The sequence below is a fragment of the Anolis sagrei genome, chromosome X (assembly GCF_037176765.1).
Source record: "Anolis sagrei isolate rAnoSag1 chromosome X, rAnoSag1.mat, whole genome shotgun sequence".
Taxonomy (NCBI): domain Eukaryota; kingdom Metazoa; phylum Chordata; class Lepidosauria; order Squamata; family Dactyloidae; genus Anolis; species Anolis sagrei.
Genome location: NC_090034.1, coordinates 46560843 through 46588718, shown reverse-complemented (window position 1 = coordinate 46588718; position 27876 = coordinate 46560843). Strand labels below are relative to the sequence as shown.

At 44.8% G+C, this 27876-nt stretch overlaps 2 protein-coding genes across 4 annotated transcripts; one reads left to right on the top strand and one right to left on the bottom strand.

Moving 5' to 3' along the window:
- Positions 1-208: 208 nt before the first annotated feature.
- RNF10 (ring finger protein 10) lies at positions 209-23177 on the top strand. 3 transcript variants are annotated; one of them, XM_067473293.1, is made up of 17 exons: positions 209-839; positions 8187-8389; positions 12575-12774; positions 13469-13559; positions 15397-15581; positions 15663-15799; positions 15991-16151; positions 17128-17265; positions 17498-17741; positions 17993-18126; positions 19340-19457; positions 19761-19862; positions 20135-20272; positions 20520-20620; positions 20769-20829; positions 21161-21343; positions 22201-23177. In XM_067473293.1, exons 1-17 carry the CDS (start codon positions 569-571, stop codon positions 22272-22274), a joined length of 2541 nt encoding a protein of 846 aa, XP_067329394.1. In that variant the 5' UTR covers positions 209-568; the 3' UTR covers positions 22275-23177. The 3 variants fall into 3 exon arrangements, with proteins under 3 accessions (XP_067329394.1, XP_060641358.2, XP_060641357.2); XM_060785375.2 differs by having other exon boundaries at positions 17495-17741; positions 21185-21343; XM_060785374.2 differs by having other exon boundaries at positions 17495-17741.
- Positions 23178-24232: 1055 nt separating this feature from the next.
- On the bottom strand, positions 24233-27228 carry POP5 (POP5 homolog, ribonuclease P/MRP subunit). Its single transcript, XM_060785376.2, has 5 exons — positions 27099-27228; positions 25870-26012; positions 25487-25636; positions 24694-24777; positions 24233-24466 (listed from the first exon to the last, which is right to left on the bottom strand). The coding sequence occupies exons 1-5, from the start codon at positions 27116-27118 to the stop codon at positions 24363-24365; spliced, it is 501 nt and encodes a 166-aa protein (XP_060641359.1). The 5' UTR covers positions 27119-27228; the 3' UTR covers positions 24233-24362.
- Between the last annotated feature and the right edge of the window lie 648 nt (positions 27229-27876).

The window sequence follows — 27876 nt, the reverse complement described above, 5'->3', positions numbered from 1 at the left end:
GCTTTTGGAGCCCGGGCAGCTCTGGAGCCCGTTCCTTGGACGTCACAAAGGGCCGCGACACAATGCCCGCCGGGAGGCGTAGTCCCTTTTGGAGCGTCCGCTGGGCGCCGCTCTCATTCCTCTCCGGAGGAAGGGACCACAAGCTCCAGCATGCATTGCAGCCGAGGCTCGCCCCGCCTTTCCTTATAAGTACCGCCATCCGGGGCTTTGGCGGGGCACTGCTGTTTGGCGACTCGTCGCCATTAAGGGGCAGCGGCGGGTGGCAGCGTTTGGGCGGCCCGGGGGGCTCCCTTGGGCGGCGGCGGCGGCGGCGAGCGGCTCCCTCCTTCCCTCCCTCCTTCCCTCCCTCCCCTGGTCTTGGCGGCCTCCCTCTCTCGGTCCCGCCGCCGCCCCCTCGGTTCTTTTCGGGAGGCCAACGATGTCGCCATGAGGGAGGCCGAGAGGAGCGCGCCGCGCCGACCCCGTCGCCGCCGGGCCATGCGCCTGGCCTCGGGCTTGGGCCTCGCGTCCTCATCCCCGCTCTCGCTTCTTCTCCGTCTCCACAGCGGCGCCGCGGAGGCGCCTTTGGATGCTTCAGAGCCCGGCTCCGGGAAGCCCAGCGGTTGCAGCGGCAGCGGCAGTGGTAGTTGCGGCGGCCACAGCGACGGCAGCGGCGGCGGCGGCGGCCAACCCTCCGCCCGACAGGATGGACAAGAGCAACCCCTCCGGCTCCGGCCTGGGCGGCGGCGGAGCCTCCTCCTCCTCTTCCTCCTCGGCCGGCGCCGGCAAAGGACAGCCGCCGCGCTCTAACTCCGCCGGGCCAGCCGGGGGAGGAGGAGGAGAGTCCAAGCCCAAGGGCGGTAAGGCAGCCCTCCCGGCGCCCCCCCCCCGGGCCCCGAGGGTGGGAAACGCACCTCGCCAAGGGCCCTTGGGACCCCCCCATGGGAGGCCCGGCACGGCCGCCGTGGCGCTTCCAAGGCCCTGCCTCCCCAGAGCAGGCCCTCTGGGAGTGGAAGGCCCAAGCCCTTGTGCGACCCTGCTCTCCAGGGGGTTCGCCTTCCCTCAGGAACTCCCTCCCTACGGAAATTAGAACAGCAGGTGTTTTCAAAGTCTCTTCCTCAGTCCCCTTTCTCCTCTTAGGTGGCTTGAGGGCAAGGGGGGGGGGGGGAGAAGCAGCAGGATTTCCTCCTTCTCTTCCCAAGGTGGCAGGCAGATGTCGTAAGCAACAGCCAGGAGACAGGTGTTTTCAAAGTCTCTTCCTCAGTCCCCCTTCTCCTCTTAGGTGGCTGGGGGGGGGGGGGAGAAGCAGCAGGATTTCCTCCTTCTCTTCCCGAGGTCGCAGGCAGATGTCGTAAGCAACAGCCAGGAGACAGGTGTTTTTAAAGTCTCTTCCTCAGTCCCCTTTCTCCTCTTAGGTGGCTTGAGGGCAAGGGGTGGGGAGAAGCAGCAGGATTTCCTCCTTCTCTTCCCAAGGTGGCAGGCAGATGTCGTAAGCAACAGCCAGGAGACAGGTGTTTTCAAAGTCTCTTCCTCAGTCCCCCTTCTCCTCTTAGGTGGCTTGGGGGGGGGGGAGAAGCAGCAGCAGGATTTCCTCCTTCTCTTCCCGAGGTCGCAGGCAGATGTCGTAAGCAACAGCCAGGAGACAGGTGTTTTCAAAGTCTCTTCCTCAGTCCCCCTTCTCCTCTTAGGTGGCTTGGGGGGGGAGAAGCAGCAGCAGGATTTCCTCCTTCTCTTCCCGAGGTCGCAGGCAGATGTCGTAAGCAACAGCCAGGAGACAGGTGTTTTTAAAGTCTCTTCCTCGGTCCCCTTTCTCCTCTTAGGTGGCTTGAGGGCGAGGGGGGGGAGAAGCAGCAGGATTTCCTCTTTCTCTTCCCAAGGTGGCAGGCAGATATAGTATGCAACAGCCAGGAGACAGGTGTTTTTAAAGTCTCTTCCTCAGTCCCCTTTCTCCTCTTAGGTGGCTTGACGGCGAGGGGGGGGGGGGAAGAAGCAGCAGGATTTCCTCCTTCTCTTTCCGAGGTCGCAGGCAGATGTCGTAAGCAACAGCCAGGAGACAGGTGTTTTTAAAGTCTCTTCCTCAGTCCCCTTCCTCCTCTTAGCTGGGGTGGGGGGAGAGTAGCACCAAGGTTTCCTCCTTCTTCTCCTGAGGTGGCAGGCAGATGTAGTAAGCAACAGCCAGGAGACAGGTGTTTTTAAAGTCTCTTCCTCAGTCCCCTTTCTCCTCTTAGGTGGCTTGAGGGCAAGGGGGGGGGGGAGAAGCAGCAGGATTTCCTCCTTCTCTTCCCGAGGTGGCAGGCAGATGTAGTAAGCAACAGCCAGGAGACAGGTGTTTTTAACGTCTCTTCCTCAGTCCCCTTTCTCCTCTTAGGTGGCTTGAGGGGTGGGGGTGGGGGAAGCAGCAGGATTTCCTCCTCCTCCTGAGGTGGAGAGCCACATTTGATCGTTTCTTGTATACAGATTTTCACCGCTGAATGTGTTTATGATGAGGCCTGATTGTATGTCTGGCTAAGGTTGTTGGATTTGGTGACTTGAACTGTCTATTTTAACTTTTTTTTAGTTTTATAATTTTTTTTTAGATTGTATTTATAAATTTGTTGAACAAAATGTATACGCATACACTCTTCCCTCTTTTTACAATATCTTAGAGAAAAGAGTGTGTCATATTGTATACAATCTAACAGTAAAAGAAAAAATATCAAAAACATCTTTAAGCATATTTCTTACCATTATTTTTAAATTTCCATTACAATTTATACTACACATAACTGTATCACACACCTTTTATCACTTATACATGTTTTATTTCTTTATAATTATTATTATTATACCGTTCCCCCCCCCCCCCTCGTCCCCTTATCCTTAATTTGTGCCCCCGTAATTTAATTCTTAATTTAAATTGTTTAGAATCATAGAGTTGGAAGAGACCTCATGGGCCAGCCAGTCCACCCCCCTGACAAGAAGCAGGAAAATTGTCTTCAAAGCACCCCCGACAGATGGCCATCTAGCCTCTGTTTAAAAGCCTCCAAAGAAGGAGCCTCCACCACACTCTGGGCAGAGAGTTCCACTTCTGAACAGCCCTCACAGTCAGGAAGTTCTTCTTAATGTTCAGATGGAATCTCCTTTCTTGGTCTGTTCATTTAGTCGGTTACTTGCACATGGCATTGAATGTTTGTCATTTTATTCTATTTTTTGGAAGCCGCCCTGGGTCTCCTAGGGTAGAGAGGGCAGGTTAAAAATAAAGTTTTATTATTACTATTTGAAATACAACAAGATTTAGTACACAGCCAACAGGATCGCTCTGCTGGCTGTTGTATTGGATCACAGGCCAGACCCTTCCCAAGTGTCTAGGACTGTGTGACGTATCGGCGAATAATGCGTGCAGATCCCTAGTAGGGTGGCCTTCTGCAGCTGGTAGATGGTAATTTTGTCAGTGCCAATTGTGTTTAAGTGCAGGCCAAGGTCTTTAGGCACTGCACCCAGTGTGCCGATCACCACTGGGACCACCTTTACTGGCTTGTGCCAGAGTCTTTGCAGTTCGATCTTTAAATCCTTGTATTGTGTCAGCTTTTCCAGTTGTTTCCCTTCAATCTTGCTGTCACCTGGGATTGCAACATCGAGGAGCCATTTTTAACACAATTGTGAGGTCAGGAGTATTGTGCTCCAAAACTCTGTCAGTCAAAAGTCCCAGAGTAGTTTGACATGTTCATTTTCTGTAACCTTTTCAGGCTTGTGATCCCACCAGTGCTTTCTCACAGGCAAATGGTATTTGTGGCACAAGTTTATTATTATTATTTGGGACTTCAGGCCCCAGAAGCCTCTGCTGCTGTGACCAAGGAGCAGGCATTCTGGGAGTGTTGGTAAACCCTTCTCTCTTTGGGTCCTGTTGACACCTGAGGCCTAGTGCAGCGATGGCTGTCAAACTCTAGTCCTTTGAGTATTTTGGACTTCTTTCCCCAGAAGCCCCAGCTGCCTTGGCCAGTGGGCAGGGCCTCTGGAGGCTGAAGTCCAACAGCCCTGGAAGGCCAGAGGTTGAGACACATTCATGATCAAAGGAATGCCTTGACTCCATGCGACAGAATCACAGGAGGAGGAGTTTTGGGAATGTTTTACCTTTCCTCCACACTTCAGTTTCTTGAATCCTGTGGCAGTGGAAGGGGCATCAAACTGGACTAATTTGACTGTGTAGATGCACCCTTTGCTTCCTTCTCCTCACCCAAATGCATATTTCCTGTTCTTTGGCACCTTCATAGGAAACAACTCTGGATTGTCTAGATTTTCTTTGAGGCCTCCCCAAGTCTAAACACAGAAGAAGTTGCGTGTCATTTTATTCAGAATATTTTTATTTAATTTTGAATGACATGAGACCGAGCTTGTGTGTATTGATCCTTTCGGAAAAGGGACCTTGGCCATTTTGGAAGATTTGGGGATTCCCAATAAGGGATGCTCAATCCGCACTAGATGATATATGTCTATAAGATGAGAGTCTTTATATCCCCTCATAAATTTTCAGAGGGACCCCGTTCTCATGTTTGCTGTGTACCAGGGTTTGGATTCCGGTTCCAAGGAAACTGCTCTTTCCAGAAAAACATGGTTTTTGTTCATTTAGAGTTGTTTGGTATTTTTTTTTAAACTAGTGGCTTTTTGACAAATGTGAAAGCAAGGACGGTTCATACGTCCTTAAAAGGCTTCACTAGAAACTGTCATGTGGAAGAAGCGCATTGGGCAGATGGGTGTCAGCAGCTGCTGGAGCTTTCAGCCTTTGTTGGGAGAGGTTGGTAGAGCTTTTCTCAATCAAGAAACCCCTGAATTAAAATTATTATAGCTATGTTTTTTGTGAAAAAATATATTCTTTGAGTCTTGGACTTCGGTAGAACCCCTAGTGAGCTCTCACAGAGCCCTTGAGTTGAATGTGTGGCTCTCTCCCCCATCCCTTTGTTGCTGATGTTATTGTTCCCCTAAGCTGTCAATTTTTAGCCCTACTGCCCTTGACAGTTTTGCCTTTTACTGGAGCTAAATCAATTTCAAATATCTCACCATATTGTAGAAATTTAGAGTCTTAGTTTAATATCTTAGTTGACTTCAGAGTCTTGTAATATGCTATTGGAGCAACAAGATTGTATAGTGTGGGGCATTTCTTTGATGATGACTGTAGCAGTGATAGTCCAATAATGAGAGCAGGTTCTGCTGGGTTGTATTGTTGCATGCCTTCAAGTCATTCCCATCCTATGGCATCCTTAAAGAAAACGAATCACAAGTGTTTCATAGCAAGATTAATTCAGGAGTTGTTTACCAGCGTTAAGGAGCTCCCGGTGGTGCAGTGGGTTAAACCACTGAGCTGCTGAACTTGCTTACTGAAAGGTTAAAGATTCGAATCCAGGGAGCGGGGTGAGCTTCCGCTGTTAGCTCCAGCTTCTGCCAACCTAGCAATTTGAAAACATGCAAATGTGAGTAGATCAATAGGTACTGCTTCTGTGGGAAGGTAATGGCACTCCATGTAGTCGTGCCGGCCACATGACCTTGGGGGTGTCTACGGACAAGTCTGGCTCTTTGGCTTAGAAATGGAGAGGATCACCAACCCTCAGAGTCGGACACGACTAGACTTAATGTCAGGGGAAAACCTTTACCTATCTTTACCAGCATCACCTTTCTCTGATGTTGAGAGAAGGTGACTTGCCCAGTGGATTTCCATGGTTGATCCCGCTCTGGAAGAGTCCAAACCAATATACTATATTGGGTATTAGTACCCAATGCATCCTTTTCCCAGTGTGTTTCCCTTATTTGAGGCCTGGTACTTCTGCAAATGTTGCATCTCAGGCTAGAGGCTGTGCTTACTCTGAAGCAGACCCATAGAGATGTCAGGCTTTCTATTTACTTGGGATGATGTTTTAATAGCAAAAGTCTCTACATCTTATCTTTACTACTTTTGGAATTCATTCGGCTATTTTTGATTGACTTAGCAGTATATTAAGGTGAATTGCATCTGCTGGCCTGAATGTTCCAGACAAAGTGCAATAGGAGTCCCATGGTTTCAGGCCTCCCTTCCCTTTCTGTGATTTATATAAATACTGATAACAGTAAATGCAGTCTCTCAGAAAGAGGCATGATAATGCCATCTCTAATTTTATTTCTACCCTCACTCTTTTTCTCCCAATGCATAAATTAGTTACAGAAATTGAAATCCTACTAAAACCAGTTTGATATGAATTGGAGAACAGTAAAAAATACTCTTATTTCTTCAAGTGTAATACTCACCTTTTTTTGGCGAAATTCCCTTACTGAAATTGGGGTGTGTATTAGATCTGTGTGATATGGTAATCTTAGGGCTCTTCCAGATAGCCCTATATCCCAGTATATCTGCTTTGAACTGGGTTATCTGAGTCCACACTCAGATAATGTGGGATTTTCAACATTGATATTCTAGAATATAGGGCCCTTAGTGCTGAACCAAAACAAAAGGGGAAGCAGATTCAGGAGGACCTAGAGCTCCTATTTGAGGGATCTCAGCTCTAATTTAATGGCCATGGCTCAATGCTATTTCATCCTGGAATTTGTAGTTTAGTGAGTCATCACCATTCTTTGGCAGAGAAGGCTCGGGACCTTGTAAAACTACAGCCCCCATGACTGCATAGCACTGAACCAAGGCAATTGAAGTAGAACCATTCTACAGCATAAATCCATCCCAAGGTTTTCCTTTCCATTGCTGGAAGCTTTGGTCTTCTAACACTTGTTTTTAAAAAGGAAATTCTAAGCAAGCAGCAATTGTAATGCACACTTTTTACCGCTGCGCCCTACATTGGACAACAAATCATTTTTTTATTTTTTGTTTTCAGTGTTTGAACATTGAGGTGTGCATGAGACTCAAGTCAGTATGGTAAAACTGAGTCAGTCCAGTATTTTGAAAAATCTTTTGAAGCATAACAAGAAGGGAAAGACTTCCACCTCGTCATGAAAACCTCCTCTGGACAGCTCAGAGCCTGTGTAAATAATAAGCGCCTTTGCTTGCCAGCAGGACAACAAAGAGAGGGCCAGGAGAGCTTCTTGTTGAAGGAAGTTCCATGGCTCTCAGCCTCACGTTTATGACGAAAACTAAGGTCTTTTGATGGGAGTTGATAGTTATTGCTTGTAAGGAATGTAGCGTCATGATAACAGGCTTTTGGTGGAGCTAGGGGTACTTTCTTTCCTTGCATGGCGTGACCGTGTGTGCAAACACTGATTGTGTTGTAATCTGCCTAGGCAGCAGTGCAAATGGCGGAGCCTCATGATGTAATCCAGTAATCCTATTAAGGTCAGTGTGACAGTTCTCCTGTTGTAGGATGGCTGGTCTCTTATGGGTCGGCCATCACCAAACGCCCTACTTGTCAAGGAGTCTTCAAAAAGACCCTGGCTTCTCTTGGGGGTTAAACGATCCCGTAGGAGACTAAATTGCAGGCATTCTCAGTCATTTGAAGGTGCCTTTGTATACATTTGATATGTTAATAGAACATTGCATTCATGCAATCACAAAGTAATTATGAATTAAACAAAATCTGTTGGTAGACGTGAACATAAGAAAATACATTTTTTTTGTTCAGAATTCATAATTTTTATTGGTCTGTGTGTGAAAGACTCCTTGTGGTGAGATCTTATGTATGCGGTTTATATTCAGCGTCAACGTGGCCTAGCAGTGGGTTCTTTCTTTATGATGCTTGATATTATTATAGTGACAGAAATCCACTTTGCTGGCTAAATAATTACATTTAGAGGGGATTATTGGTAGGAAAGCTAACTTTGTGCTGTAGTTTTCACAACATGTTGCTGAGGGAAGAAACTTTCCACCTGCAGATGCAATTGAAAAGGCAAATATTTTCCCAAACATATTTTGTAAATGAATGTGGATTGCAGTGTACACAAAGGCCCCAGTCGTGGGTCCAAGTTCTTTGGTCACCTTGAGTAATTTCTGTTGATCTTCATAGCAGCTTTCAGTACTGTTGACAATGTTTGGATCCCTTGGTCTGGGATATATTTAGGAGTCTGAATGATTTTGTGTGCTATTTAAAATTAAATTTCACCAGTCCTTGATGGCCAGCTATTGCTGTGACATGCTCGAAGCAACCTGACTTAAAAGGACTGCCTTTTAATTAAGATTGAGTTCATGAACAGCATAATTAGGACCCCATTTTCCATTCTCATTACTTTCACTGTTAACATTGAGCCTTCTCTCTTTTTAGATGGAAAAAATGCGAATGGATCCAAACAGCGTTATAACCGTAAGCGAGAAGTCTCGTATCCCAAAAATGAGGGCTTCTCGGGCCAGTCCCGTCGCTCCGCTTCACAGAAAAGCAAAGCTTTTAATAAGGTGCCCCCTCAGAGAGGACAGGGCAGCGGCGGCAAGCCTTTTAGTACTTCTTCTAATGGCGGAAGACGAGATGAGGTGAGAGCAACACGCATTTATATGGTTATATAGAGATTCGTTTTCTATAGAAAGACGTGTGAATGTTTACCTGGTATTTTATAGGAAAGCATGGATGCTTAGTACATACAGGGATCCGGTTAAGTGCTTTTACTCCCTTCTTCCACTGGATATGATGGTAGGCATTATGAGTAAGCTTCACTTTTATATAGTCAGAGTGAAGACATGTTTCCAAGACATTACTGATTTGCATTGATGAAGCTAGTGTGTTTCACTTACAATATTAATGGTTGCAAAGAAGGAATGTAAATGCCAGGGGATTGGACTGGATGACCCTTGGGGTCTCTTCCAACTTGATGATTATGTGTTAAAAAGCTATACTAAACATATAAATACCAGGTTGACTTCATGTCGCGCTGTGTAGTTGCACTCACTATAGGTTTGGAGTGAATGAAAATTATTCCGGAGGCTTGGCTTGTGAATTTATTCAGTGGAAACACATTTCCTAATTGAATCATTCTGAGGTATAAAAGTCAAGCAGCTGATTGGTTTGAGGGTTGCTGTCTGTTACTTCATCTGCTGATGCTGCTTCTTCCATTAAAACATTTGATGCAGACACCTTTGTAGCTGATTCCCTGTAGCTTTGCGCATGTTTGTTTAAGTGGCCTTTATCCAAGCTTCCTGTTGGGCCATGCATCCCAAAGTGACATACATCAAGTCATTTAAACATAATAAGCACGCAGTTCCTGGGGAAGAAAGCTGACACCGAGAATTGTTCTTCCATGCATCAGCCACTCGCTGACTAGTTAAAAGCAGGTTTGTAAAGAAAAAGCTCATGGAAATAGTTGAGTAGATGCAGGGAGGTGTAAAAGGAGGTAGAGTATTGAGATCAATTGAAAGAAGAGAGAAAATATTAGTTGAGGACTTGTACATAGAATATGAGAATCCTTTAGAGCAAAAAAAAATCAGAATTGGAGAGGAGCAGAGATAGACTATAAGACAAAATATTTACAGACGGAGGGAGAGAATTAGGGAATAGGACAGTCCATTTGAGAAGATTATTAGGAAATGTTTGAGAGAGGAGAAAAAAGTGGCAGGAAACTTGAACAAAGAAATATTAACAGTAAAAGAAGAAATAATAGTGAAAATATTTCAAATGTGGAAAAGGGATATGGAAATTGAGAGGGAAGATATCCAAAGGGAAATAAATAATATAGCAAAGGAAAAATATAATGTACTTAGGGAAGCAAGAAGGAAGATGTAAAGGAAAATGGTAGAGGACTCCTGCACAACTTTCACATTTTTTACCAGGGGTAAAGGACAAGTGTTGGCATGGTTGTAAACAAAGAGGTGTATTTAATCACATGATATGGAAATGTGACCGAGTACAGGCATATTGGAGAATGGTTGAGGGAGAAATTAATAGAATGTTAAATCTTCAAATCATCTATCATAATCTATATAAATAAAAATGTAATGTTAGTTCGTGCTACCATCAGAACTCAAAAACCACTGGGGGAATTGACACCAAATTTGGACACAAGACACCTAACAGTCCAATTTATGTCCTCCACTCAAAAAAATTGGTTTTGTCATTTGGGAATTGTCGTTGCTGGGATTTATAGTTTACCTACAATCAAAGAGCATTCTGAACTCCATCAGTGATGGAATTGAGCCAAACTTAGCACACAGGGCTCCCATGACCAACAGAAAAAACTGGAAGGATTTGGTGGATATTGACCTTGAGTTTGGGAATTATAGTTCACCCACATCCAGAGAGCACTGTGGATTCAAACAATGTTGGATCTGGACCAAACTTGGCACGAATATTCCATATGCCCAAATATGAAAACAGGTGGAGTTTAAGGGAAATACACCTTGACATTTGGGAGTTGTAGTTGCTGGTATTTATAGTTCACCCACAATCAAAGAGCATTCTGAACTCCACCAATGATGGAATTCAAACAAACATGGCATACAGGACTTCCATGACCAACAGAACACACTGGAAGGGTTTGGTGGGCATTGACCTTGAGTTTGGGAGTTGTAGTTCACCTACATCCAGAGAGCACTGTGGACTCAAACAACGATGGATCTGGACCAAACTTGACACAAAAATTCCATATGCCTAAATATGAACACAGACGGAGTTTGGAGGAAATAGACCTTGACATTTGGGATTTGTAGTTACTGGGATTTATAGTTCACTACAATTAAAGAGCATTCTGAAACCCACAAATGACAGAAATGGGGCAAACTTCCCACACAGAACCCCCATGACCAACAGAAAATACTTAAGGCCATCCAGTCCAACTCTCTTCACCAGGGCAAGAAAATGTAATCAGAGCCCTCCTGACAAAGAGCCATCCAGTCATAAATATAGATAGATACATATGATTCTCTCTCTCACACACAGACATAGTATCATAGATTTGAAAGAGACCCTTAAAGAAGGACTATGATATGTGGCATATTCCAGAGTAGGCACACCAGACACTCTCCACATCAACACTGACAAAGAAACAACAAGAAATACTGTTTACTCACAAGCATAAAGGAATTACATATATTAGAAACCAACACTTTCTCATTACTTGATTTTCCAGATCACCAGACTGGGCCACAGCAACGCGTGGCAGGGGACAGCTAGTAATAGCAATAAAAATGTATTACGTGCAAGAATACCAGGAGTGTATAATGTGCAAAAGGAAAGAATGATTGACAAATTAATAGCGTGTGCTCAAATTGTTTTAGTCAGGGGCTGGAAAGATAAAATGGACTCTGACAAATTGGCATAACTATATAGTAAATATTAGGCTTTGTTGATTAAAAAAAAAAAGTGAAAGGTTCAATTCACTCCTGAATTTTTCTGAAAAAAGTTGGAACTTTCTGAAACTTCCAAATCGCTTTATTAATGGCGGATGCAATACGTGGAAAACAGCACTGGCACTAGGGAAACTCCAGGGTCTTCTCCCTCCCTCATTTTTACACCAATCTTGATGAAACTTGATATACTGCTACAACACATCCTATTCTGTTAGCATACCAAATTTCAACATGTTAGGACATGTGAGCAAAAAAGAAGTTTCCAGAAATCACTTTATTAATTTCTCCCTTCCTCCCAAACACACTTTTCCTTCTTCTTTGGAACAGGACTGTTAAGAAATGTTCAAAATATAGACCCCAGAAAAAGAGAGCGACCCCAATAAAAATAGCAAAGCTTTAGTGGTGAGCAAAAAAGACGTTTCCAGAAATGACTTTATTAATTTCACCCTCTCCCTGCCTCCCAAACAAACTTTTCCTTCTTTCTCTCTATTCTCTGACTCCAAACCCTTCCTCACTCAAAATCATCCCTTCTGCCTTGCCTTCCTCCGTTATCCAAAACTCCTTTCCTCTGGCTCCAAACCCTTTCTTCACCCCACACCCAACAGCAACAAGCAGCAGCAGCAACTATGGTCCAATCTTCCCTCTCCCTTCCCTGGCTGCCAATGAGCCTTCCAGCCATGTGCTTGGGTTTATACATCAATGGCTGCCGGATGCTGCAAACCCCTCCCCTCCCCAAAACGTGACCTGTGATTGACAGTGAGGCAAGCAGCTTAGGCTTCGCCTCCCAGCAGGCTTATTTGCATTAAAAATGCTTAATCATAGTTCCAACTAACTTCCGCATCCCTGAAATCAATTGTGCAAGGTGAGTCGAAACTATAGGGGACTACAGCCTCATGGAAATGTGGCAGAAGTCCTTTTGGAAGACAAAACATCAGATTTTTTCCCTCAATTACGCCACATCTGAGCGAACCTATTCAACCCTAGTAAATATGCTAAATGTGGAAATAATAAATTGTAAATTGAACAACATAGACAAAATAGAAAATGTTATAATAATTAAGACCATGTGGGATCCAGTTAGGAATTATTTAGATAATGTTTTAAGATGTGGAGTGGAAAAACTGAGACTAAGACTGATATTTCAAATGCAATTTCTGTAGTTTATTGTATAAATTGTATGTCCAGGGGGAAGGGGTGGATGGTGGGAGTGGGGTAAACAATATAATAATAATAATAATAATAATAATAATAATAATAATAAACGTTTCAAAAAATGAGTAGATGCAGGGAGGCACATTTCCAGTGTAAGTGTCTCAATGCTGAATGCAGAAAGGCCGTGCTGTGGCCCTTTGCAAATGCTTTTTTGATCTGTCTTTCTAGGTAGCAGAGGCCCAACGGGCAGAGTTCAGCCCTGCCCAGTTTTCTGGCCCCAAGAAGATTAACCTGAACCATTTGTTGAATTTTACCTTTGAGCCTCGTGGCCAGGCTGGCCACTTTGATGGGAGCGGCCGTGGCACTTGGGGGAGAAGGAACAAGTGGGGCAACAAGCCTTTCAGCAAGGAGCTCTTTCTTCAGGCCAAGTGAGTGGGTCCATACTTGGATACCTCAGAGAGGTGGCCAGCCATCCGTATCTGTGGAGTTTAGTGGCACTCCAGTGTCCCAGTTCTAGGGCCATAATTATACTTTATAAAGAAGACCATCTTTTGAAATATATTAATAACATTGAAATGTTAGGTTTTGACCTAAGACAGTTGCATGGGGCATAGCCTCAATGTTTTTCATCCATTGCATTGCCACTTCCATAGTTCTTGTACCATGGGTATGACTCCAGAATCTCTTTCCTTGCTCATGAGGGTAAATGTGCTACATAGAGTGACAAGGCTGTGATTGGGAAAGCCAGTCCTGACCTCATTCTTTGCCCAAAATATTTCAAAACCAGAAATTCCTAGGATTGCTTTAATGTGCAGTTAGTTGATCCTGGAGATGTATATAAACATCAGAAGTCTTCTATAAATGTATGGTAACTGGATTTGTGATGCATTGAGAGCAACCTTTCAGAGGTAACTATTTGAGCAGTGGAGATACTTGCCCTGTTTACTTGCCCTTTGGCTTAAGCTTGACTTTTTGGAATCAGATGTCATCCTACCGCTCTTAATGTTGTCATAGATCATTGCAATTCAATCTCTTGCTTAGCCGGACCATGTCGCCCCAAATTCTATTCAGATCATTGTTATATGGGATTATCTGTTTCAAAGCCTTGGTTTCTTTTCTCAGTTGCCAGTTTGTGGTGAGCGATGACCAGGACTACACAGTCCACTTCTCTGATCCAGACACCTTGGTCAACTGGGACTTTGTGGAACAAGTGGTTAGTAGGAACCAGCTTGCCTTAAAAGTCTTTATTAGTGGCCACTTATTTTCTAAATGAACCTGTTGCTGAGCTTTATCTTTTAAACAAGCCTTTGAGAACGACTAGTTCTAGCTCAGCCCCAGATGCTGTTGAATATAGCCATATCTTTTTATACCAATTACCCAGTTTACTTCCTCCTATTAGGCCCCGAAAATGAACAGCCATAGACTTTACCTATTGTTGTTGCCTGCTATAGCATTGTACCTAATTTCCCGGGCCCTCTACAAATTGCACTAGCCTCGACCCAGCCTTATAAATTGCCTTGAACAGGCAGGATTATTTTAAATATATATGTGCTATTGTGATTTTTTATGATTATATTCTCTTGTTAATTTTAAGTTTATGTTGTTTTCTTTGTATGTATTGATGATGTTACTTGGAAACCGCTCTGAGTCCCCTCGGGGAGATAGAGCGGTATATAAATAAAGTTGTTGTTGTTGTTGTTGTTATCCTCATACAAGGCAGTCTGGGAACAAGTTATAGAAACGTGTGTGTTTGTGGGCAGAGGGGAAATTTTATTTTTATTTTGTATCAAAAGCATTGCATAAATTAGTATAAAACGGATAAAAATAGAAGGAGCACAAGCAGCTAAATATCTTGACCAAAAACGGGCAACAGCAGCGGCATTGTCTGTAGCCTCCAACAATTCTTCCTCTGTATATGAGGTAGGGCATAGTGGACAAGCATACAGATGCGGAGTTGTCTGTTCTGCTCCACAGTCACACAAGGTGGGGGATTTGTTTAGGTAGTGCCATTTTACCAGGTTGTCTTTTGATCTGCCCACTCCACTTCTGAGTCTGTTCAGGGACTTCCAGGTTGCCCATTCTTGGTTTGCTCCTGGAGGAAGACCCTCGTGGGGGCCATTCAATTGGGATTTCCTGGTTTAGCTGCCCAGAGGGATACTCATTCTGTTGCTGGGGGGACGTTAAGAGGAGTGGTGGTTCTCATGAAGGTTTTCCTTGATTTGAGTCTACTGGGAGGAGGCTGATAGCCATGCAGTGGATGGCTTTCACAGTGTTCAACCTTATTTCTCTTACAGTTAGCATCAACTTCCCGTCGCACATTGGGGAGGGGGGCAATGCCAGCTAGCTTTAGTTTATCAAAATGTGTAAGTTTAAGACATCCTGTGATTATTCTGCATGTTTTGTTCAATACTATGTTCACCTTCTTCGTGTGGGCAGACGTATTCCAAACAGGGCAGGCATACTCGGCAGTTGAGCAAGACAAGGCCAGGGCTGATGTTCTTATTAATTTTGCGTCTGCACCCCATGTGCTGCCAGTAAGTTTCTGCAGGACGTCCTGCGGATGTTATTCCGCAGGACGTTCATGCAGTGTTTCCTATATGTTAGTGTTTGATCTAAAGTGACACCGAGATATTTAGGATGGAAACAGTGTTCAAGCTCTTGACCTTCCCAGGTAACTTTCAATTTGCTGTTGGCTTCACGGTTGTGTAGGTGAAAAGCACACACTTGTGTTTTGGCAGGGTTAGGCTTCAGGTGGTTATTCACCATTAGCTATCCTGGCAAGGGTAGATGAGTTGCCACCCAGCAACGTTTGTAGCACCTTATGATTCTCATTCTGGCTCCAAGGGGGAAGATGCTCCCAATAGATCTATAGAACAGCTTCTTCAACCTGCTGCCCTCCAGATGTTTTGCACTCCAGCTCCCAGAATTCCTGACCATTGAACAAGCTGGCTAAGGCTTCTGGAAATTGAATGCCCAAACATTTGTAGGACTGCAGGTTGAAGAAGCCTGCTATGGAGAATGATACACCAGATTCTTTTGGCACTTTCCAGCGGATTTGCAGCCATGAAGTGCCCTCCTGCCCAATCTGCTTGTACCCGCCCACGGCTGCCAAGATCACCCGCTGTGGGCACATTTTCTGCTGGGCCTGCATCCTGCATTACCTGTCTCTCAGCGAGAAGACTTGGAGTAAATGCCCCATCTGCTACAGCTCGGTCCACAAGAAGGACCTGAAAAGGTAAAGCAGTTCTTGAAGCGGGCGCCACCTTTGCCTCATGCGGCCAGTCTCCTGTCACTTAGTGCTTCCCTTGCCTCACAGTGTTGTCGCTCTGGAAACCCATCAGTATGCAGTCGGGGACACCATTACCATGCAGCTGATGCAACGGGAGAAAGGGGTCTTGATTGCCCAGCCAAAGTCCAAGCTGACCAATGTGACACAGCCTATCCACCTAGGAGGTGAGTGTCAAGGGTGTCATGGCCTCTTGAGTGAGAAAGAGGTGTGCTTTGAATGGAAGACAGTCATTGCAAGCATCCTGCTGCCAAGATCTTGGCAGTGGTTCTTCAAAGGCCCATCATATTATCTCTAAGCCTCCCTTCAGAAGAAGAAAATCATCCTAATATTCTATGTCGTGTTCCTCTTTGTCCAGATGAACAACACAGCCAGTATTCAAAGCTGCTTCTGGCCTCAAAGGCTCAGGTGCTGCAGCAGGTGATATTGGAGGAGAAGGCTGCTCTCCTGCGTCAATACGAAGAGGACAAGCACACACCTGAAGCATGTTTCATTGAAGCTGCCATCCAGGAATTGAAGGTGAATGCCCTCGAGATTTCACAGGGAATGAGGTCTCCAGTGTATTCTCTGTTCTGTAGCATGATGTCTGTTAATATCGATTCCTTTAAGCATTTCCTTTATGCAGTCCTTTGTTTTAGCAGAATTATGGGGGGAAATCGAGTACATATAAGCAAGGATTCTGCTCAGAAAAATAGCTTGAACCAGTAGTTGTCAAGATAGCAGGTAATACATGTATTCTTATTATTGCTCTGAGTTCCCAGAACTGTATTTCAATATTGCCACTGCGGGTTAAACCGCTGAGCTGCTGAAATTCCTGACTGAAAGGTTGGTAGTTTGAAACTTGGGAGCAGGGTGAACTCCCGCTGTTAGACTCAGCTTCTGCCAACCTAGCAGTTCAAAAACATGCAAATGTGAATAGATCAATAGGTACTGCTCCGGCGGGAAGGTAATGGCACTACATGCAGTCATACCGATCACATGACCTTGGAGGTGTCTACACACAACTCAGACTCTTCGGCTTAGAAATGGAGATGAGCACCACCCCCCAGAGTCGGACACAACTAGACTTAATGTCAAGGGGAAACCTTTACCTTTGCTAAGATATGTGACAGAAGCCAATGTTTGATCATGGTTCCTTGGAAGACTTCTGGCAATTTCAGCATTGGGCCTTGGATCCTACAAGTGAATTTTTTTAGCTTTACTGCATAGTAAAGGGAGAAGAGAGATATTATAGCAGCCAGATGCCTTGTTCTGGAGAATTTGGCTGTATTTGGGTTTAGTTGATGCTGGAGCATCATGATCACCAACTCATTGGGGAGGAAAAAGTCCCAAATATCAAAGTTTAATATTGCGACATGCTATAATGGGCAAGACTTCCTGTTATTCTTGTTGTCAAGCTGACAGAAGAAGTGTATAGCTCTGGTACACCAGGATAAGCAAAGTAGGACCCAAATTGTTGTGTGCATAACATGGTGCTGCTTGGCTTGGCCTTCAGGACCGAGAGGGCATATTGCTGACAGGAACAAGCAACGATGCCGGTGTTGTCAGCGCCACAGCAGCTTTGGAAGAGATGGTTGTGATGGAGCTGCCTGACAAGGAAATAGCAGCAGCAGCAATATCCCAGGAAAAAAAGGTATGACCCCCAAGTGTGTCTCAATTTGGTGCCATGAAGGTCTTTGGAATGGAGTAATCCTAATTTGAGTAGTACGTCTTAAAACTATGTTAAACAAATCTCCCTTTTCCAGACTGATCCCTAGGAAGTGGTGGCAGAGATGCTTTAGGGCACAGTGGCATTCTATAGCAGAGGTTCTTGTGGCTCCAACAGGACGACAAAGATGGCTGCTAACTCTTTTCAATTTCAGCAGTGCGTTATACAATACCTCTCTGCATTTGATGAAGAAATTATGAAGTCTCCTCCTACGGATTCTGCCAGCGGGATTCAACCCCCATTGGAAATGGAAGAGTCTGCGGTGGACAACAAGGAAGAGCCTGAACTGGATCTGAGTGAAGTGAAAAAATCTTGTCTGGCTGAATCTGCTCCTGGGAAATCTAGAACGGCACTCAGCAGCAGTCACCCAAGTAGCTCCCCTTTCTACTACTTCTACCAAGGTTAGTGGGATGTTAAGCTGTCGTTGTACTCCTTCTTGGAGAAGGTTAGCATCTGAATCGTTGCACCGACATTGACCTCCAACCCTGACTGGCCTCTTGTGGTGTCTCCGAGCTCCGCATTTCAACAGGAATTATATGCAGTGGGAGCAGGCAATGTGTGGTGAAACCTGGGGCTGCTGTCAGGTGGACGTAGAGGGTAGCCCTGTTTCCCGTGCTTCCAATAACTTGTGTCTTTTCTCCCCTTCCTGCAGCTGAGGATGGACAGTGCCTGTACCTCCACCCAGTGAATGTCCGCTGTCTTGTCCAGGAGTACGGCAGCCTGGAGAAGAGTCCTGAGAAGATCACTGCCACCGTGGTGGAAATATCTGGTTACTCCATGACCGAGGTAGCAATACTTCTCATTCCAGTAGTGACTTTAGTGGGCTCCGTTGTGCCAGGCCACTGGAATTAGCTGCATTTGAGACACAGGCGCTTACATATTTTTCCCCAGACCTTTGTGGGAAGCTAACTTTATTTGGTACCTTCCTCAGACCCTTCCTGGCAGCCTGTGGGGGGTGGGTTTGGATGCACTGAATAATTTTGTAGACTTGTATACCTATTCTTGTTACAGCAGCTTCCAGCCATGTATAATTGATTACTCACTGGAGCACCATACAGGGAGCATACCACCCCGTGTTATGTCAACTCCACTGGCTGCCGGTCCATTTCCAAGCACAATTCAAAGTGTTGGTCTTGGCCTATAAAACCCTATTCGGCTCTGGCCCAGCTTACTTGTCCAAACGTATCTCCTTCTACATTCCACCTCGTAGTTTAAGATCAACTGGGAGGCCCTGCTCTCGGTCCCACCAGCCTCGCAGACACGTCTAGTGGGGACGAGGGACAGGGCCTTCTCGGTATTGACCTCCTCACCTGTGGAATTTGCTCCCCAGTGAGATCAGGTCAGCTTCTTCCCTTTAGGAAAAAACTGAAATCATGGTTTTGGAACCAGGCATGATAGGACTTTGGACATTGAACTGGACTATATGGCTGTGATAATAATGGAAATGACTATATGACTGTGATAATAATGTTTAATTGTTTTTAATCTATTGTTCTGTTGTTTTATATTGCTGTTATTTGTTATATTTGTAGCATCAAATTGTTGCAAATATAAGCCGCTCTGAGTCCCCCGTCCCCCCGGGGTTGAGAAGAGCAGGGTAGAAATGTTGCAAATAAATAAATTGAGAATAGAAGCTAAATAGCACTTGACTTATTAGAGCTGACCACCTTTCTGACAACCTGGCAAAATGGCACTACCTAAAAGAATCCTCCACCTTGTGTGACTCTGGAGCAGAACAGACAACTCCGCATCTGTATGCTTGTCCACTATGCCCTGCCTCATGTACAGAGGAATAATTGCTGGGGGCTACAGACAATGCAGTTGCTGTTCCCCATTTTTGGTCAAAAGATATTTAGCCACTTGTGCTCCTTCTGTTTTTATTGGTTTTATACTAATTTAGGCAGAGCTTTTGATTGGAAATAAATAAATAAGCCACCTTTCTTGCTTGCGGGACGACTTGGGAAAATGCATTCTCTTAAACCCTGGCTCCTTTTTGCAGGATGTGCGTCAGCGCCATCGTTATCTTTGCCATTTGCCTCTCACTTGCGAGTTCAGTATTTGCGAACTGGCCCTGAAGCCCCCTGTTATCTCCAGAGAAACCATGCAAATGTTTTCAGGTGAGCACTCATTTCTGTTTCCATTGTACATTGTTCCTTTGTCTGTCCTCAGCCGTAGTCGAAGAGTTCCTGCTCATATATTTGTGGCTTGTGTTGAGAGAAGAGGGAGTAGCTAATGACAGTGGGATTGTTGGGTTTAGTAAATTTGGGGAAGCTGTAAATGCAGTAGAACCATTAAACCTAAAAGTCAAAATTCTTGGGTTGAGCTTTGAAAGGACTGGCTGGGAGGGATGAGGGGCTGCCGAGAAGTTAGTGAAAACTTGATTTCGCTTTTAGTCCTCTGACTCTCCAAATGTCTCTTAGATGACATTGAAAAAAGGAAGCGTCTGAGACAGAAGAAAGCTCGCGATGAGCGACGTCGGGAGCGCAGAATTGAAATGGAGGAAAATAAAAAACAGGGGAAGTGTAAGTGGCATTCTTAAGTTGGTTCTGTGTCTCTTTCTGTTCTTTTGAATGCAAGGGCTGAGGGTGTTAAAGGCTTCCTTGTGCCTGTCTTTGGCCATTTAGTCTGGCATGATAGCCAAGGAGGAGTATGGTTGCACATTTGCGTATAGTGGGATCTAGAACCCAGATCAGTTCCTTGCGTGGACTCTGGTGGTCCCAGGAGATGTTCTTGATTTAACAGGACTGTCATAAAGATGGAGCTTAAGGGTTTTTTTTTTTGTTTGCTTGCTTAGATCCAGAGGTCCGTATTGCTTTGGAGAATCTGCAGCAGTTCCCTGCCTTCAGTGCATGTTCAGGAGAATCGGATGGTACTGAGAACCAGAGCGTCCCTCTGATGTCTTCCATGAGCAGAAGCCCAGTTTCTCAACCAGGTGGGCAACCAAGTGCCTCCAGAATTAAGTATGCGATGTGTCCCTCCAGGGAGAGAGGGCGGGGTATAAATTATTATTATTATTATTATTATTATTATTATTATTATTATTATGCTCTGCACTCATTTGAGAAAGAGCTGTCAGATGACTCTCCAGCTGTGCTTGAAAAGCAGATAGCGATAGTTTCTCTTTCATGGGCTTCCTCTTTGCCGTTTGAATCTTGAGCGTGCAACTTTCCTCCTTACAGAGCCCTTGCTGACTCCGCTGTCTTCTGCCACCAGCCCTGGCAGCCCTTCTTTCGGTCCTGGGAACCTGGAGGAGGAAATGGCCCTCCCCTCATTTGCGGAGGTGTGTGCCCCCTCCCGCTTTGTGTCTGGCTTGGCTTGGGAGGAATTATTTGGCAGATTTACATCCTGCAGTCCACACAATGTTTCAAAGCTGTTGACATTCTAAACATGTGGTTAGCCCCTTACAAAGACATCTCTTTTCTTGTCAGATGCTGAGGGATGGAAAAGCTAAATCAGATACTTGGAATATTTCCCAGCCAAAGAAGAAAGGTGAGCGACTGACAGAGTCTTCTGGTGGGGTGTCTTCAAGAGGCAGGGGTTTTCAAGACTCGGAGCATTATCTCCGCTTGGATCCTGCCTTTCTTTTTCAGTCAGAAGGCTAACTTTTTAATCATATCTTTGGGTGGCATGACAGGAGAAAGAGGCAGGAAAATTAAGTTTTTTAAAAAGCCTAGCATTGATAACCAAAAGGAGGCTCAGATTAGGATTGTTATCAGAATAAAAAGTCTTTGCCTTTATGTGGGTATCCATTCCATGGTACAGTGCTTGTGGGAGTGATCTGTTTGCCTCCAGTGAGCTAAAAGCAGTTGTTTCCTTTCAGAAACAAGCGGTTGTTTCCTTCCAGAGAATGCTAACCTGGCCCCTCCAGCTCCAGTGGACAGCGATGGGGAGAGCGATAGTTCGGACCGTGTTCCTGTGCCTAGTTTCCAGAATTCCTTCAGCCAAGCTATTGAGGCAGCCTTCCTAAAACTGGACAAACCATCCACTTCCGACCACCACTTGGGTAAGTGGAGGAACAATGTTCAGCTCCTTAATCCTGACGCAATCATCACTCCCTCCCTCTTAAGGCTCCCGTTGTCCCAGCCTTCTCCGTTGTGGCCCCTTGCCTTTGGAACTCGCTACCTATTGAGATTAGGCAAGCCCCCAGCCTGTCATCCTTTAAGAAAGACCTAAAAACCTGGCTCTTCAGGCGTGGCTTTGACGAGTGAACACATATCCCCATGTCATGTTCATCCCAACTACAGTTCTGTCCTCATAATGCACTTTTCCTTGTCTTTAATGAAGGCTCAATCCCATTGGTCGCCCCTTCTGATCTCCCCCACAGACACATACTTATCTCACCAAGGGTTTTATCAATCTTATTCTGTGCATTTGGCCCACCCACCGTGCTTGTATTTTATTTCTTCATTACATTATTTTGCATCTGTTTATTTCATTTTCTGTTATTTTATGTATTTTATTTTGATGTTATTATTTGCTGTTTGTATTTTCTTTTCTTTTGTTGTATTGTAATTCTGGGCTTGGCCTCATGTTAGCCGCCCCAAATCCCCTTTGGGGAGATGGTGGTGGGGTATAAATAAAGATTATTATTATTATTATTATTATTATTATTATTATTATTATTATTATTATTTATTAAATGGCAAGGGCATTGGTGGCCATGCCTCAGGAGTACTTTTTGATCTTAAAGAGCAAAGGAAAGTATAGCAAACCTAGTTAGACCACGGCCATACTCAAATGTGGAGATTATACCGACACCAAGATGGGGTTGCATTTGGGGCGTGATTCATCTAGTTTAGCAACTCTGGCAAGGTGTTCCTACCAAAGGCCACCTAAGGCTTGACTCTTGTTCCTTTGCAGAGCAAAAAAGAGGCAAGAAGAAGAAGCAGAAGCAAAAGCTGCTCTTCAGCACTTCAGTCGTCCACACCAAGTGACCCTCCTAACAGACTGACTCGGCCTCCTGGTTTCTTTGTTTGCTTTTGTGTTTTTTTTTTTGCTGCTATAGAAAAAAAAAGGTATTTAAACGGGGGGCAGAATAGGTTTGTTTCTGGGATGAGGGGGTGGGCTTTAGGGCATTTTAATGAAGCAATGGGTTCAGTTCATTTTGAAGCAAAAAGTATTGAAATGCAGATTGGGAAGCCAAAGTTTCAGGGTTGGACCGGGCTTAATGCCTTTTGCCTGGGATGAATTGTGCAGCTGCTTTTGACACTCAGGAGGCAGAGAGAGGGCTTTGAAAGAAATGGAAACGAGTGTGGCAGTGGGCAAAACATCCCCTCCTTTGTCTGTCCCCCCCCCCCCTTTCTGGAAATGGGGAGATAAATGTACTGGGCCATTGAGCACTCCTGGACTGTGTGACATCCATGGACTCCAAATTCCTCACAAAGAAAAGGAGTGGAAGCAATTCAGCTCCTGCTCAAAGTTGAAGGACTATGTGCTGTCTAGGGTCAAAATGCCATTGTATTCAATGAGGCAAGAGACACTCTTAGCCTCCTGGTGCTAATTCGATCACTTGGAGGGAGAATTCAAAATGTGTGCTTTCCTTTAGTTAAACAGGGTTCTCTTCAATGTGCAGCAGGCTGTCCAGGACGTTTGGGCCTTGTGTTTTCTTGGCCCTGGGGTTCAATTGGGGTTGTATTCTGTGCATTTAAGCCATCCTTCTCTCCCTCCTTCCCACCTTATTTTTCTTTTCGGTGTGTGGAGAAGTCTCCTTTGGCACTGCTTTGTGGCTTGATCTGAAACTAATTCCTACTAAACAAAAGTGTCAGTTCCGTTGAATACGAGGGACATGTCAGTGTACTATACCAGCAAATAGTTGCAATAAAACCATATGCACAACAGCGGTGGTTCGAGTGTGCCTTTTTTCCTCAGATTGAACCTCTTCCTTTGCGGCCTACTCCTGGTTGGTCACATTGAATTGGCCTCTTTGACCTGAATCAGGATCATGTGCAGAGGGGGAGCTACAAGGGGGTGGGGGTATTTCTGTCCCCAAATGTCTAGCATTTATGGTCCTTCAAACTTCCACTGGGCCTTTTGAAGTACCTTGGGTATCAAGAAAAGGTGTGAAGGATTGTCAGGGTCCTTCCCTCTGCAGTGCTAGAAATTGGGGGCTAATTCATAGTTGGGGGGGGGGGAGGGGATGTCCTAGTCTTACCCCTTACCACCATGAGAGGGTGCTGTTGCCTTTCTCACTGATCAACTAGAATGGTTCTACTGGTAGAGGTGTTTGATGTATACAAGTTGATCTTTAGCCAGAGCCATGAGGTGCGGTTGAGGGCAGACAATACCATGGGGTTGTGGGATCTGCTTAGGGTTTGGTTCTCGGACACCCCCGTGGGTTCTCAGGTCCCATTATATATAGTGATGTCCCTTGTATAGAAGCAAAATCAAGGTTCAGCTTTTGAAATTATTTTTGGGGAATATGTTCCAGCTGTGGGTGAGTGGACATGGAGGGCTGACTGTAAGCTCCACACAGCCCATTTCTCCAGTACCATTCATCTTTTATGGCTGCTGCGATCACTAGGATTCCAGCTGGTAAACCAGGACTGAGAAACATGTATTCTACAAAGATGTGTTGCAGATAATTTCCCGTTGTTCCTCACAACTGAGTTTGTGGGTCTTGGCCTGCGGGTGGTTGTCCCTTAGCTTCTCCTGTCACGCTTCACACACCTTGGGTTACCTGGTAAAAACAGTGCCCTTGTATTTGAAATGTCCCCTCTGTGTACCAACAGGGAAAGCTTTGAAGTGGGCAAGATAGCAAAGATCTGAACTGATGTCCAGCCACATCAAAGGGGGCTGCATGACTATGAACTATAGAGTTCTTTAGGTCTTAAAAATGAAATAGCAACGTGATTCCTTATATTCCAGGAAATAGGTAGAAACTAGATGACTACTCTTTGTTTTTAACTTATTTTATCAACACATAAAATCAACACAGGCAAAAGAGAGTGGAGGGAGGGGTTTCACTCTTGCTGGGAAGCACCGTTGAGACTGTCTGTTATGGCTGTCTGGAGGAGAGGAGCGGCTCAATCCATCGCCGTGCTGTCCTCACTTTCATCTTTGCTCTCAAAGGATGACTCTCCTTCAAGCGCCCAGCTCTGGACTGACTCCTGGATGGCTTGTTTGTCTGCTACAACAAGTAGGAAGAAGAGCTCTCAACACACGCTGTGCTTGATACGGCTTCTCAACCAGCCCCAAATATGCCAGGGAGCCATTTGTGTAGAGGACAGCTGGCCCATCGTTTTGGATTTATTGGCAGAGATCTTACCATGTTCCATCCCCTATTAGATGGCCCTAGGTATCTTGAAACCTTGGTCTCATTTTCAGTCTGTTCCAGGAAATAAGCAGTGGATTTACCTTCACTGGTGCAATTGTCTAGCACCGACAGCAGATGGTCCTGGTTGTAATGAATTAGGAATTTCTGACAGGTGCGGATTGTGGCTGAGAAAGAACAAATCAGCAGTGTGTCAGAAACCATAGATAAGGACTCTTGGCTGAGAAGAAACAGTATGAACCCCTGTGATGTCTTGAAGGAGTAAGTTCTCTGCACTATGCAATTACAGAGCAATTAGTCTCAATTTAATGCAGTGGCTGCATCCTGTGGAGTGTGAGTTTGGCTGAGAATTCCAAATAACTGCCAATCTCCAAATGCCATGGCAGTTAAAGTGAGAGCCAAATGTTGTAACTGCGTACTGTGAAAAAAACCCCAAACTGGTTAATTGCCATAAAGTTGGGGCACACTATAACTTAACCACACAAAGACCAAATGTCAAGGCTTCAGGTGTTTTAATGGGCCAGTGATCATGCTTTTAAAAGGACTTTTTCATCAGCCACCCCAGGACTGTGAAATGACCTGCCAATAGAGCTCTGACAGATCAGCTGTCGGAATTTAGAAACCATGTAAAAACTGATCTCTTCCAGCAGGCCTACCCAGCAAGTCTTTAAGCATGAATGTTAAATGCCTGTCTTGTGTTTAATCTCTGTATTGTGTATTTTAATGTGCTTTAATAGTAGCTTTTATAGAAATACATTTTAATATGTGGTTTTGCAGTACTTTCACAATGTTTATGTTTTAGTTATTCTGTGACCTGCCTCAAGCCACAAGGAGAGGCATAAAATTATTATTATTATTATTAAAAAGAGAACTCACCTCCAATATGCAGCATATTAAATGAACAGGGATAGCGCTGGTTCTTGTTCTCTAAGTGAGTGATAAAAGGCAACGACGACCCAAGGAGCCGATAAAAGTCTCTTCGGCAACATAAGAGGACGATCCCAGTGTAGGCATTGAGGTACTTCACTGGGGGCAGAAATGAGAAGAGAGCAATGTTGCATTGGGCAGGGAAAAAGCAAAGCTTTCCTGAATGGTTTACTATCAAAAGACTCGGAAGATTTTGGGACACTTTGGGCTGCTTGCTTCATTGTTAAGTAGTTGCAGGTTGTCTTTGGTAACTGCACAAAATCGCAGACTATTGGAAGAAACTCGAGAGGAGCTTCAACTAGTTTCTCCTAAGGAAGGAGAGAGCTACCGACCTGAAAAGGCAATGGAGCAGCAGGCCAAGCCGAAGTCGCCATACATCCGGCCCACTATGTTCTTCACTGCACTGTGCACCGTGCGCTCCTCAATGAGCTGGCGGCAACGCGGGTCTTCACACAGTATCTCACAGAGGAAGTACCTGCGAAAACAAAAGGGACGGCCGTCACAGGAACTGAACAAACTAGCTGCATCCACACTAGAATGAATTACTGTTTGGGACCACTTGAACTGCAGTGGCTCCATGCTGTGGGATTCTGGGAGTTGTAGTCTGGCACATTTTGAAAAAGTCTCCCATCTTCCCTGCCAATCGACAACTGTCCTGATTCCATAGCATGGAGCCATGGCAGTCACATCAACAGCATTAATTCGACAGTGTAGATTGGAGATGGGACTCAAGCCTAAACATGGAATCAATTTCTGGTCAATATACACAGAGCCTGAAGGTCATTTTAAAATTATTATTTAAAGGATTATTATTATTATTATTATTATTATTATTATTATTATGTTCATTATGTTTATACCCCGCTTTTTTCTCTCCACAATGCAATGGCAGGGCTTAGAAAAAGTGCCTCACCTGGGTTATATATATCCTGACTGGGGGGTTCTGGGAGTTGTAGTCCCCTCAAAGGAACTTCTCCCAAATGGCCAATGGCTAGATCGAGAAGATGCTCTCCACAAGAGGTACACAAGTAGCTGAATATTTGTAAAAGATTTAAAAGACTTTTTTTTATATTTAAAATTCCCTTTTAAAACTACATCTCCCTCAATACTGTAGTTTACATTATTGTGTAAAACATATTTTATTGGATTAAAAATATATTTTAAGTAATTGCAATTATATTTGGCATGATTAAAAGTGTTACATTGGACACGATTTCAAATATTACATTTGACATGACTTCAAAGTATTTCAAATATTCTATCTTACATGATTTAAAAATATTCTATTTTGCATAATTTTAAAAGTATTCTATTTTGCATAATTTTAAAAGTATTCTATTTTACATGATTTTAATTTACTTTTAAAGCGTTTACAATCTCTAAAACAGGAAATATATTTTTACTCAACTTTTTCCGTCTGCAGTGACCATCAGGCTATATGTAGCTGAAAGAGTCTATGAAGGATATACATCAACTTCATGTTGAGACTTGGGCTACATCTACACTGGATGGTTAACACGGTTTCATCTCGTTTGAAGTGCTCCGGCTCCATGCGGCTCACCTGTTTTTAAATCTCACCATCTCTCTTCCGGAGAGCCAATGCGGCAGCTGCCGCCGGAGAAGGAAAGGCTACAGTCTCCGAGTCTGACTGGCTGAAGCGCTTAATATCCGTTAGGTTTTAACGCCCACTTCCGGAGGACCGTCGTATTCTAACCCTCGCAACTCTATGGGGGGGGGGAATCCATAGAGAAAAGATAGAAGTGACGGAACGCCTCGACTTCCGGGTTTCCTCACGCAGCTATTTCCTTCCTCTGTTGTCAGAGCGAAGGCGAGCTATGCTATCAAGGCACTTGGCTGTTCCGAAGGGGCGGGGATGACTGACGTAACGAGAAAGCCGCCTTCCTATTGGCCCGCGCGTAGCTGCATGTGCTTGGCAATCCTAACAGTGGGAACGACTTCAAAAAAAGTTTCTAAGCCGGCCGCGGCTTTTCTCCGCCTGACCAATCAACACGCGGCTCGCGCGTTGTGACCCCACCTTTCCTTGAGTTTAAATCGGATTGGCTCTGACTACCTATCCGTCTCGCGGAAACGCATTTTGATTAGTTGGCCTGACCGCACGCGCGGGAGGGAGGGCAAGGTCGAGGCTATAAAAGCGACTCTTTTTTTTTTAACCTCAGAAACAGAACGAGCTTGTGAGCCGGTCTTTGTCGCCTTGTGGTCGATAGGGGGAGCTCGCGCCGAGCTTTGAGGCGCCAAAGCGTTTCCTCCCCAAAGACGAGGGAATGCGTATTATATAAGAGCAGCACGATGGTTCTCTCAGAAAAGCAGAAATACAATAC

What these genes read in the sequence shown, in the direction of transcription:
- RNF10 (XM_060785374.2), top strand. Translation starts at nt 569, where the DNA reads ATGCTTCAGAGCCCGGCTCCGGGAAGCCCAGCGGTTGCAGCGGCAGCG. An exon ending in CACAAGAAGGACCTGAAAAG is followed by an intron (nt 15,582 to 15,662) that starts GTAAAGCAGTTC and finishes CTTGCCTCACAG; the next exon opens with TGTTGTCGCTCTGGAAACCC. An exon ending in AAATAAAAAACAGGGGAAGT is followed by an intron (nt 19,863 to 20,134) that starts GTAAGTGGCATT and finishes TTGCTTGCTTAG; the next exon opens with ATCCAGAGGTCCGTATTGCT.
- POP5 (XM_060785376.2), bottom strand. Translation starts at nt 27,118, where the DNA reads ATGGTGAGATTTAAAAACAG. An exon ending in TAATATGCTGCATATTGGAG is followed by an intron (nt 24,778 to 25,486) that starts GTGAGTTCTCTT and finishes GTTCTTTCTCAG; the next exon opens with CCACAATCCGCACCTGTCAG. An exon ending in AGACAATTGCACCAGTGAAG is followed by an intron (nt 24,467 to 24,693) that starts GTAAATCCACTG and finishes TACTTGTTGTAG; the next exon opens with CAGACAAACAAGCCATCCAG.